At 39.2% G+C, this 13,474-nt stretch overlaps 1 protein-coding gene across 1 annotated transcript in view; it reads right to left on the minus strand.

Annotated features, from left to right (window-relative positions):
• The window catches only part of LOC105306092, a 209,966-nt gene that overhangs the window by 184,572 nt on the left and 11,920 nt on the right, over positions 1 to 13,474 (minus strand). Inside the window, exon 3 of the mRNA XM_023523837.1 lies at positions 12,639 to 12,786. Coding sequence (XP_023379605.1) covers positions 12,639 to 12,786 — 148 coding nt within the window. The remainder of the gene's footprint in view (positions 1 to 12,638; positions 12,787 to 13,474) is intronic.

Raw genomic sequence — 13,474 nt, forward strand, 5'->3', positions numbered from 1 at the left:
AGATGAAGAACATTAAAAGGAAAAGAACATTTTGGAAAAATATAAAAATCCATAATATAAAAATATATCTCAAAAATAAATGTTAATGCAAACACCATATTTTTAAACTCAGTATATAATACAAATAGGTAAATGACAAAAGTGCTACAATTAGCCAAAAACTAAAGGGTATGGAAAGTACAATTTCATTAGTTATGAAAGAATAGCTTATTACCAGAATTCTATATAAACTTTCACCTAAAAAAAAAAAAAAGCGTCAATAATAAAAAGAGAACTTATTAAGTGTTGACCTTACTGCAATGAAGTGGAAACGCCATAACTTTTTTTGGAAAACAAACTGGTGACACAGCCAAAAAAATGTCAGTGTTCACTATCCTTTGATCCAATAAATACAGTTGCAGAATTTATCCTACGGAAATAATTAGAGATGCAAATAAATGTATGTACTAGAATGTTCACTGCAGCATTATGTATAGTACCAAAAGACTAAAACAATATAAACATCTTACAAAAAGAGAATGGTTAAGTAAATTATGGTACACTATGAACAGAATGGAACTGAAGCAATCTTTACAGATTATTTAATGAAACAACAACAAAATGTTCAGGAGAGGTTAAATGAAAATAAACAATAAATGAAACTCTTTACTCTTATCTGCATGTGTTTGTGTAGATGAGTGGAAAAAAGATTAGATCTAAATACACTAAAAATGTTAATATAAACTCTTTTCTTATGGGTGGAGAGTATACTATGAAGTTTTAGAAAAATCACAATTCTCAAAGTCGGGCATACCGCAAAGGTACCTTTCTGAACAAATAATTGGACAATTACTAGCTGACTACATAGATGAGAGAGGGAAAAAAGGAATTAGTAAGATGTATGTTTGGGGAAAAAATTAGTAAGATGTACATTTGGCCTCCCTTTCATATTATCTTCCATATCTCAAATGGTCAACTTACAACTTTCCCTAAAAAAAAAAAAAAGATTATCTTAAAAAGGAAAAGTACATTATTTCGTGAAATGAATGCACACAGCACAAAATATCAACCCCACTCTTAAATGGTTCTTAAAGCTATGAAAAAAAGCTATGAGCTATGAAAAATAAAAGCGACCCTTCTGCTTGGCTTACTCTGCTGTGAGATGCACAGTAGGGAGGCAGCGCTGAGGCTGACCAGTCCCATTCAATTGCCCATCCCGCCTCCACAGAAGAGTGTATCAGAAAGGAAATGCCAATCCTGCCTCTCACTTTCTGCTCTTCAAGTTCTTTATTCACACAATATAAGGTACGAATAACCAAGATATCTTTAATTTTATATACAATGTTGGGAAAGCATGGTTTTGCCCAGGCTAATCCCTTACCCTGAAATGTCTGCTTCCCACACCCACAGTGTCTCCTTGGAAACCTGAATTTCTTTAAAGCAAAGCAAGCCTGGTATTGCCAAGTGGATTCCCAACCTCCATTCCCATCTTCCTCCTGGAGGGCATCTTCATCTGATTCAGACATGTACCCTTCTCCCACTGGACCCATGAGCCTCAGGGAAAGCTGGCTCCAGAGGTGGCCCTGAATGATGATCATAATTGGTTAAGAAACTCAGGCTAAGACAATCAAGGACTGACATCTGTCTGGTCATGGGAATGTGCAATTCAAGCTAAGTTGGCAGAAAGAAAGTTTGCTGGGAGGCTGCTGAGAAGGCAGTTTCTCGCTCTTAAGAGATGGCAACTGAACCAAACAGTCCCTCTCTTCCTCTGGATATTGTAGCAGTGAAGAAATACTACTGCCATTTTGCAATGATAAAGGGAATGATAAAGAATCACTGAGAACTAAATCACTGGATTCAGTTATGTCTAATGGCCGCCCTACCTTTGAACTTCCAGTTAAATGAGCTAATATATTCCCTTACAATTTAAGCCAGTTTACACAAGGATTTCTGCAACGTGTGAATGAAAGCTTCCTAACTGGTGGAATGGACAACTACTGTTACCAGGCAAATATCATTTCTTATTCTTCTATAAAGAGAACTTTGATTTTTCCTTTGGGAATCACACTTCACTCATTCCTGTGGTCTGGGTGGGACTGACCCCTCCCAACTCTAAGCTCCAGGGCAGACAATGAAGCAAGGACGGCCAGTTAGAACACTGGCTCTAATTGGCTGGAAGGCTAGTACATCAACCTACTGAGAGACCTATGAGAGACCTGCTAGAACTATGGAGAAAGAAAAATTCCTGTTCTATTGGAGATGCTGACGTGGTAGAATACAAGCCTACATCTACTGGTAGCCATTTGCCACAAAAAGAAAGAAGATGGCTAAGAAGGAAAGAGTCAATGAGAAAGCAAGGACAAGTGATTGAAACAGCCAGTCCCCTAGCAATGTTCTAGCCCTGGGATCCACCTGTAGCTGAAGCTAACCACTTATATGAGCCACTAAATAATCTTCTATTTCTTAAAGTTTGGGATAGGTCTCTGTTCCCAGTACTCCCATTGTACCCGTGTTACCGTGCACTATGGCTATGTGTCTGACTCCCCACAGCCAGTGAGCTTCTGTAATAAAGACCGTATTTTTCATTTTTATATATTTCCTACCTACAAAAGACCCTGGCTCATACCACCAGGTATGGTACTTGAAGCAAGTCATTAAAACCCACCCAGGCTTGGTTTCCTAATTTAAAAGACAAGATGGTTAATCACAAAGATAGATAATAACAAGTGTTAGGGGAGATGTGGAGAAATTAGAACCCTCATACACTGCTGGTGGAAATGCAAAATGGTGTAGTTGCTTTGAAAAACAGTTTGGCAGTTCCTCAAAAGGTTAAACAAAGAAGGTACCGTATGATACAGCAATTCCACAACTAGATATTTACCAAAGAGAACTGAAAACATATGTCAACACAAAAATTTGTGTATGAATGTTCATAGTAGCCATATTCATAAAAGCCAAAAGTGAAACAAGTCAACTCAATGGATGAATGGATAAACAAAATGTGGTATATCTATACAAGGAAATATTACTCAGCCATAAGAAATTTATTACTCAGCCATAAGAAAAGAATAATGTACTGACTAATGCTACGACATGAGTAAAAGAAGCCAGATATAAAAGGCTACATATTATATGATTCCATTTATATAAAATGCCCAGAACAAATTCACAGAAACAAAAAATAGGTGAGTGGCTGCCCAGTGCTAATGGGGTGGAAGGTGGCGGGGGCGGGCATGAATACTAAAGGATATGGAATTTCTTTTGTGGGAGGTCAAAATGTTCTAAAATTAATTATGGTGATGGTTATATAACTGTGTGAAACATTAAAAACCACAAGTCAGTACACTAAACTGATGAACTTACATATAGTAATTATATCTCAATAAAGTTGTTACCAAAAAAACAAGCCAAGTGAACCAGATGGTGGCCAAGGGCCCTTGCCACCATGACCTGCTGTGATTCTCCAGCTGTGTGACTCTGGCAAGCTCTTAATTTCTCTGTAACTCAGGTTTTCTCATCTATAAAATGGAGATCAAAGTACCTTCCTTGTAAGGTTGTTGTAAAGATAGAATAAATTAAACATATACAGCACCGCGACAGTGCCTGCACACGCTAAGCATTTTTAACGTTCTGGCTGTTGTTGAGCTGGCATTTGCTGACTAGCCCCCTATATGTGGTCTCAGACACATTCACTGCAAATCAGATTCTATTCCACTCAAGTCATCAAGCACCAATATGTGCATTATGAAGTATTTTCATTCACTACTCCTCTAACTTAGGAAATCACAAAGATCTCTTCCCATTTGTTTCATTTTTCCTTTCTCATGGGGGGCGGGGAGAGAAAAAGAATAAAAATGCAAATAAGTTATGGCAAGTAGCAAGTAAACGTTTTTCATCTTCCACTTGCAAAGCCAAGGCCTGCTACCCGACTGCTATAAACTACTTCCATGTGTCTCCCTCCTAGGCGAAGAGGAAAAAGGGCCAAATGTTCAGGCCTGATGATAGGAGTTTGGGTTTAAAATCAAGACTCTTCAGACAAGTCTCAGTTTTGGGTGTCTGCCCCCAGGCTGTCAAGAAATGGAAGGATTTGAAAGGGTTCTACATGAGTCCTTTCAATGGTTGTTTCTGCCTGAATAGGGAAGGGGTAATAATCATCATTATGGGCATAATCGGGACAACCACAGTAGTCCTATGGTTTACTGAGGGCTCCCCGGGTTCCAGACTCTCTGTCCTATTCTAAGTGAATTACATGTATTAACTTAACTAATTCTCACCACCAGATTTATGTTGTAGGTATTATCATACTATTTTGTGGGTAAGAAAACTGAACCACAGAAATGTTTAATAACTTGTCCAAGGTCATATGGCTCATACATGACAGGGCTGGGGATTTAAACTACACTGTCTGATTCAGTATAAGCTGCTCTATGCACTGGGTTAGATTCCTAACTAAACCAATGACACTGCAGCCACCACACATTAGCATAATAGGGGCTAATATTATCTACCTTTTATTGAAGGTTTAGAATGTGGTAGACATTGGGTGTTACATGAATTATATCATATGAACCTAACAGGTTCATATTATTATCACTAAACTATTTTACAGAAGAACAAACTGAGGCTAAGAAACATACCCAAGATCACCCAAATACTAAGAGACCACACTGACACTGGATATTGTTCTGTCTGGTTCAGAGAATACACATGCCAGGAATAAAATAATTTAGTTTTTCTCTTGGTGAATTTGGGTCTTCCTCAAATGGGAAGCTGAACAATGATTTACAGGCCCCACAAAAGTATGATCTAGAACTCCTGGACTCAATCCTTTGTCTTTATTTCTTCTTCCTTTATTTGGTATTCCTCCCCTCCCACCCAAGTATTCTCCCTCTCCCAAACTTTTCTGGAAGATATGTGATATGAGTGGAGTGAGGTTGGGGAAAAATGAATGAAGGAGCCAGGCTGTAAGGGAGAGGGGGAGGCAGGAGGGGGGAGAGGGAGGGAGAGAGAGAGAGAGGGAGAGAGGGAGAGAGGGAGAGAGAGGGAGAGAGGGAGAGAGGGAGAGAGGGAGAGAGAGAGAATGAATGAATGCATATGAATGAATATGTGTGTGTGTGGCCAGATAGTGGCTAGAAAGAATCAAACTAAACAAGAAGCAACAGTCCAGAATAAGTGGAACAGCGCAGGAGAGATGTAAAGGCACTGGCTGCCCCGAGAGGTTAGGCAAATTATTTGAGATGCTCTCTTACCAAAAGCAGGAAATGGATGGACATCTTACACAAAGATACATGGCCCACTTCTGGTTTAACAAAAAAATGCATATGGAGTGGCTCCACTATATGGTGGGGCATGCTGGGAAAATTTCATTCAAGTCAATGCATGTCTAAGGGCTCACTAATCACAAAAATATGCATTTGGCCAAGGGCAGAGAGAGAGATCTATTTGCCCTACCGTACAGACAAGGCAACCATGGTGTCTCCCTGAATCCTCTAGGACAAAGAACCAAATTAAGCCTTAAAGACAACACTTTCTTTAGATATAACCACAGGGCAATCTGAATATTGGAACATTCGAAAAATTTGGTATTCTAGCCACGGTTCTTCAATTTCCAAATTTTTCTACATGTCAGAATATAGGGCAAAATGTAATGTAGTCTCAAACCTAGAGTAGTCTTTTAACCTCCAGAGACATGGTGCCAATTCATTTATTAAAGATAACTTTCCCTGCAGCCAAAAGGTATGGCCTCAAAGATCACATGAAATGAAAACAGACAAAACGGCATCTTCAATTCTGTGCCTCTGGACAAGTGAAGATGTGCTTTAACACTATCTCTAAGAATAAGGGCTTCCCTCCCTCTCACCCTTCCTAAGGAGCCAAGCAAGTTGGTGCCAAACTGCTGTATGACTTCACTCTCTGTAATCTGCATGGCACGTGGAATACCCACAGCACGCCAGATTATCAGTAAGGTGATAACACTTGTATATTATACCTACTTGGCACAATTTGAATGAGGATCCCTTGGGCCACCTAAGGATTTGCTTCCTATTATCTGCACCTGCACCAATTTCAGAAGCAAATAAAAATACCCAACAAAACCGTATTTTAGGAGATTATTCAAAAGTGAAGAGATAAGACCAACACAATCAACACAAACCCCAAAACACAAAGTAATTAATCTGAGGCTCTGACTCACTTCATCTATGTAGAATATGCCTCCTTCCATTTTTTAGTGATCTTTGCAAAATTCTGCATGTTTTGTTCATCTTAGCTATTTAATATGACCTTTAATCAATAGATAGAATAAGCATAACCGTAAGAACTAACATGTATAAAGCTCCTTCCTATATTTGCCAGACACTATGCATAACATTCTATGTGGATTATCTCATTTAATCCACAGAACAAATGGATGAGATAAGCTCTATTATTATGTCTTTTTACACACACCCACACACACACATGCACACACTTATGAAAGATGAAAGTAAATTAGAAAGGTTAACAGACTTTAAGTCACCCAACAAGTGTTAAAAAGCCTCTTTAAACCCAAGTCTGCCGAACTCTAGAGTCCCTGCCCTTCAACTACCAAGCCACGGTGTGACTAACACCCACGAATGCACTGGATCAAGATTTAGGAACGCCCCTTAACTGGTGCCAAATATCGAGACCATGTCCTTAGCATTCATGAAACTCTTTACCAATAGAGTTAAATGGCTTTTGTAGAGTTTTGCTTTGTTTTAATTTGCAAGTGGAAATATATTTCAATGAATGAGCAAATAGTCCTTTTAGTTAGTTCCACAGCATCTGGAGAAGATGAACTTTGAAAAGAAAGAAGCAAAGAAATGAAATCATCCACCTAAGGATTAGGGGCTGTAGACTCCAACGTCTGCCACTCTGTTCTTGATGGAGCATTAGGGGTAAATAGGATGAGAAATGACTTCACGGACTTCAGACTGCTGTTCAACATTACTCGGAGGGCAGCTTTCCCTGGAGATGCCAAGAATACAGCAGCCATTAAAGCAATTCCAGATCAGTATCTTTTTAACAGAAGCTTATTCAGATGTTTTATAGTTTTATATTGTTTTTTTTTTTGTTTTGTTTTGTTTTGTTTTTTACCAATTCACTGCATCAAATTCACTGTGCAAAAGAGAGTCTTCACCAAATACTGTGCACATATTTTTGGGGGGTGGAGGAAGCTAAATAGACTCATTCAAATCAAGAATTGCTCAAGACGACACCTGCCTTCTGGCCTAATGGAAAAATCAATGTGACAGGTCTAAGCTAAGGCTAAAAAGAAAAGGTGGTTCCTTATACTTGGTATGCCACGTAGTATAGTGTTGGGAGTCAAAATGCAACTGAAAGCCATATTTCTTACAGAAATGGTAACTATGCTTACAGATGACTCATCTCGTTCTGGGCAGCCATATATTTATTTAGTAAATAAAAGGTGGAACCAAATGAATCTAATAAGCTTGTTGACAAAGATCTCTGTGAATAATGGCATTTGGATGTCTAAATGATGTTATATTAGAACACCTAACTAACGATGTCATAAAAGAAGCTGGGAGGTTAGAGGAATCAAGAGGTAATGCTTCCAGGCCCAGTAGTAATGTTGGGTCAGTCAATGAACAAATGAGTAAAGAGGGGAGCAAATGAAGAATAAGTAAATAAACAAGTAAATGAGTGAATAAATGAACACATCCATATGTTACTTCTATGATGGTCATTGAAATAACTAAATTCTCCACTCTGGTTTATATAATAACTAAACAGTTAGCAGGTATGTGAACACCCATGCTCCTTCACTGACCACTCTGAAGAGAGTGAGAAATTCTGATCAAGTTGCTCTACATATACTCATCACAGATGTGAATACATGGATAGACTGCTGCTTGACTAAGACAAGTCACTGTGGAGAATTAGAGTTGGCCAATGCGTGGTCCCTCTTCCCAACCTACTAAGCACACAGTCAATTCACTCTCCAACTGTCCTGACAGACATGGAGAAATAGAGACATTAAAAACTGTGCATAGATTATGAAGTTAATAACTGCTTTGCAAATGGTGAGCTGTCCTGAGTGGCTCTCTCGTTTCCCTAGGAACTAAACACCAGACACCTCACCAGGGAAAAATAATACAGACAATGTAAACACATTCAAATCCCAAACGTGACTATAAAACTTTCATGTAGTTTAACACTGACCCAACTAAAGTATCATTTCCAGTCCCTGTGGTGTGCAAATTAAGGTTGTTGTGCATTCAACAGGCAATCTAGTAAATAGCTAAATAGGAATGCTCTGACGTTCACAAAAACTGTGACTGTCTGAAGGAGAGAAGCCCGACAGGAGATCACTCACTCGCTCTAATTTAGTTTTCCTTCCTTTCCTCATTCCATACCAGACCAGTAGGTTGAGAAGCCACTGCTCTTCCCTGTAGAAAAAGCATCGCACCTCTCAATTGCTTCTGAAAGAGCAGCCTCTTCAAGGCAGTGGGCAGACACTGATGCCGACCTGCTTTTGGCAATCTTTAACTTCCTAAAAAGGCCACAGAGACATGGAAAGTCCCTCCTCCAGCCTGGCCTCTGGGATGCTCCTAATAAACTCACTAAAACCCTCCCCAGAAAAACACACGTACACCTTCTCCCTGGGCTCCCAAAAACAGCCTCTATGTCAGCTCAAAAAGCATCCTCCCAGCATTCACAGCCCCCTCAAAACTGTCACATGCTATTGAGTCAGGAATAGCTATTGTGCTGGACGGAAGAGAGAAGAAAAGAAGAGGCTGGCAGGGAGAAAAATGTGGGGAAAGTTGGACGAATCAAGAAAGTATGGGAAATAAGTTTTTTAATCTTCTCAATTTTCATTAACTAATGTTCTAAAGAGAAAGAAAGGAGTGAACTGCCAAGACTCTGTTCTCATAAAACACAAATTCAGGTAACGGGAATCATTTTTACTAATAATAAATGGTAACTAAGAATCAAGTATTCACAACAAGCCAAAAGCTCTGTATACATGTGCTTCGTATATATGTACTCATTTATGCCTCTCATCAACCTGAACACCAGGCCCTATCACTGCCCCTAAGATAAACTGAGTCTCAAAGACTCAGCCACTTGCTCAAGATGTGAAAGCTACTAAAGGGCAGAGAGAATCAGTCAATATTACAGGAGAGAACAAAAACTGCCCCACCCAAGGTGAAACATCTGTGGATGAACCAAGTACGTTAAATTTGGTACTATAAAAATATCTTTTCTTCAAACCCTGCTTGAGCTAGCTTAAAGCAGCTTATTTTATCTTCATCAATGAGGGTGTCCCAACTGCCCAATACAGAGAGGTACAACACCCCACAAAATGATTTTTGCATTTTGCGCGGCTTGGGCCGACCCTGTATTCATGACACAAGGCCTGGTTATCTTGCAATTCCTGCAGGCTGTGAATCAGTGGTGCTCCTCCAGATAGAATCTACTTATTTAACATTTAAGATTTCAGGATAAAAGGAGGAAAAGAACACAAGCTTTTCTGAGGCTGCTTTCACATTTTAGGTCCAGCGGGTCTCTTCCAGAATGAAGCCAAGGGCAGGTGACAATAAAGAGCAATTAAGGTGACAGAGGCAAAGTGGCAAAATCCTGGGAGAAGGGCTATAGAAGAAAAAAAAGAAAGAGCAGGACTTTGCAAAATGCCTGCAGAGAACACCTAGTCCAGAAGATGACCAACAGTTTGCACTCAATGAATATCGTACAACCCAGGAAGAGGAATGTGTTTTAAAAAGAATTTGCAGCCCACTCTGGGTTCAGTTATAGACAGCCAACTTTGCTGAATAAGAGGGGCATAAGAGGGCCTCAGCATGCAATGCCTGTCCCAGCCCCACCTCCTATTTTGCAGGACAGGAAACCTTGTTGCAAAGAAGCAATGCCATTCAAGTACTTAGGAATCCTAAGCAGGGTGAGCTTCTTGGGTGTGCAACCTGTGCAGTCTCACAGAGACCCATGCTCAGAGGGCGTTGCATTTGGCTTAATGTTCTGCTGTCACTGTCCTGAAAGTTTTAGCTTTTAAAAGGAACCCCACATTTTAATTTTGCACTGGGCTCCACGCATTGTACAGCTAGTTGGCTCCCCCTTTTTGTTTGTTCTTTGAATTTTCAAAAGCCTCATTCGATTTGGACTTCACTTCTACTTTTTTACAGATAACTTGTTTCATGGGCTATTTACACTCTGTGAGACCTGGCTTAGTTTCTCAAAAATTGACATTTAATGCACAGCACAAGCATTTCTTCACCTCACCCCTAATACATGCTCCAATCTACAAACCAAAATGTGCTCTGTATGACTGTCAGAGCCCAAGGAAAAGCCACTAGTGGGTTTAATGGTGGGACGATGAAACTGGGTGTGCTTCAGACTCAAGGGGTTGTGAAAATCTGAACCACTCACTAACAGTTCCAGATCCTTAGCCTTTCCCTACTCATCTAGAATAAAATGTATGCCTTCCAAACACACACACACACACACACACACACACACACACGTATAACACATGTATTCAGAGAAAAAACGAGCAGCTCCAGAGGCCTATTAATATCTTTGGTCCCATATATGTTACAAACATCAGAGAGACAATTTGGTGCTTTATGGTGCTTTATGGTGTTGTCCTCAAATACAGTTTCTTTGCAGAGAGAGAAAATCAAATATAAATATACTGGAAAACCAAATAGTTATTAACAATGTTATAGAAGACTATTTATGATAGAGAAAATGTTCTTGAGACAGTGTAGAACAAAAGAATGTTAAAAAAAAAGTATATGGAGCATGATTAGTATATTGTTTTTGAAAATGTATATATAGATATAGGTATGGATCTAACTGTGGGGAACAATAGCTATCTCATTCAGTGAAAGTTATACCCTCATTTCTGAACCACAAAGGAGTGGCTTGGATCAGACCACTGAGGTCTTCTGCAGCTCTCACAGGTCTCCACTCTGGAGATCAGGGCAGCCCAAGAAGTTCTTCCACTAATACTCTAAGTCTCAAAAGCAAATTGGCTCCTTCCTGCTTCACTGTTCTCACAGGAAACTTTAATGCTTATATGACATGAATAAAGGGAAAGAAGACTAAATAATTTTTGAAGATACAGTTATGGATAATAGTTATGAACGTCTTACAAGAATTTTTTTAATGAACTATTTTTGGACGGTACAGAGATTTCCCATATACTCCCATTCCCACGCATACATAGCCCCCACCCCATTACTAACACCCCCCACTACAGTGGTACATTTGTTACAACTGATGAACCGACATTAACATGTCAAAATCACTCATAGTTTACAGCATTACAGTTCACTCTTCGTGTTGTGCATTCTATGGTTTGGACAATGCATAATGACATGTATCCACCATTATGGTTTCACAGAATAGCTTTACTGCCCTAAAGATCCTCTGGGCTTCACCTACTTATCCGTCCCTCTCTTAAGACCCTGGCATCCACCAATTCTGTTACTGTTACCACAGTTTTGCCTTTTCCAGAATATCTTATAGTTGGAATCATACAGTATATAGCCTTTTCAGATTTGCTTCTTTTACTTAGTAATATGCATTTAAGTTTCCTCCACATCTTTTCATGGCCTGATAGCTCACTTCTTTTTAGCACTGAATAATATTCCATTGTCTAGATGTATCATAGATATTATTTTCCCATTCACCTACAGAAGGACATCCTGGTTGCTTCCAAGTTTTGGCAATTATGAATAAAGCTGCTATAAACATTCATGTGCCAATTTCTGGGTGAATGTAAGTTTTTAACTCCTATGGGTAAATATCAAAGACTGTAATTGCTAGATTGTATGGGAAAAGTATGTTTAGTCTTATAAAAAAACCACCAACCAGTCTTGTAAAGTGGTTGTACTATTTTGCATTCCCACCATCGATAAATGAGAGGTTATTTTTTAAAACGTTATTTCTGAGGTATTCATTGTAAGGCTCTTTCCAACCCAAGGGCAAAGGATACTTTTACATGGCCCAATGGAAGTTCAAGAAAATGTGTCCATCCTTTTTAAGCCTCTGCTCGAGCCCTCACACACGGTGCACAGTCAGGCTCCTTGGAATTTCCCCATTCGGAAAGAGAAGCTGCTCAGAGAGCCAGGTTTTGTGACCACCCATGATCTGAATTACACACAGGTGTTCGAAAATACACAGGGATCCAGCATAATTAAGAGCATTAAGCAATCATCTCAGCCCAAGGAGGCAGTTGAAGAAAAGAAGAACAGAGTTTGGGCAGTGCTTTGGGAAATAAATTCCACAGCCTTTCACCAAGTGGAAATCTTGGCTTTGGACACACATAAAAATGAGCCTGCCTGATCTGAGCTCCCCATGGACATCTGCCAGATCACAAAAGTTGACCCAATTGGCCTGCCTTACCACAGAGAAGGCCACTGCTGGAACAGCAGATGGTGTTACTGGTAAGAGCCAACATAGATGGGCAGGACAGCGGAAGGAAAATGGCAGAACACAGCTAACACAAGCAAGGTGACAGTCTCTGCTTTCAAGAGAATCATTTTTACAATGCATTTTTTAAAAAATAACATCACTGCAGCCTTCGATCTGGTTTTCTTCTTTTATAGACTTCAATCACTCTTTCTTTACTTCCTATAAAACAGCTAATTATTACTTACTTCCACTCTTGTCACGTGGTACTGTTGTACAGTAGTAAAACAACGTTCAACTCTACCCAGGGAGGAATGTCTTTTAGGGAGAACTGTATTAGAAACCCTTTGCAACAAAGAAGGTAGTGTCAATGTTTCCCCATAAGGTTTCAGGAACCTAGAAAAAAAGATGCTAAGTTACAAGTATTACTTCTCTTTAAATAAATCATTACTAAGTATAACTTTGTTATGAGAAACTCGATTTAAAAAAAAATTAAAGCCATTGTTTAATGGGTAACATTGACTCCAATGGTCCCTGTTTAAAAGGCAGTGCGGTCCAAACATCCCCCCTCTGTTATATTTTTCTCCATTCTTCACAGAAATACTATCTGCTTTTAGACTCATTTTGTTTAACATCTCCAGTCATTTATACTATTTACTGAATATCTGATATTCCTAATAAAACGTCAGTACAAATATCCAAGTTGTCTTGGAGGGGGAAAAAAAAAGTTTTCCAACCTTCCTTGGTTGGTCAAGGTAAACATTTCTGTGACCCAAGTCAGTTAGCCACACTAACACAAATGCCTTTTTATCTTTCCTCTTAAACTACAAAAAGATTATCGTTTTCCTCAGCAATGAGCCGAAATTGAAACTCAGTACATCAGAATTAAATATGTTCTATCCACTCAAAATGAACAGCGTATTATTTATCACTAATATTTAATGACAAAAAAAAAACTGATAACTCCCCGATTTCACCACTGATTTCATCTAGTTGTGCATCATCGATTCTTTTGGTCATTAGCATAATCACAGAGCACCAACTCTGGCTTATGCAGCAAGTTTGATAACAGAGCTGAAAGTAG

The sequence above is a fragment of the Pteropus vampyrus genome, unplaced genomic scaffold (genome assembly GCF_000151845.1).
Source record: "Pteropus vampyrus isolate Shadow unplaced genomic scaffold, Pvam_2.0 Scaffold420, whole genome shotgun sequence".
Classification (NCBI taxonomy): domain Eukaryota; kingdom Metazoa; phylum Chordata; class Mammalia; order Chiroptera; family Pteropodidae; genus Pteropus; species Pteropus vampyrus.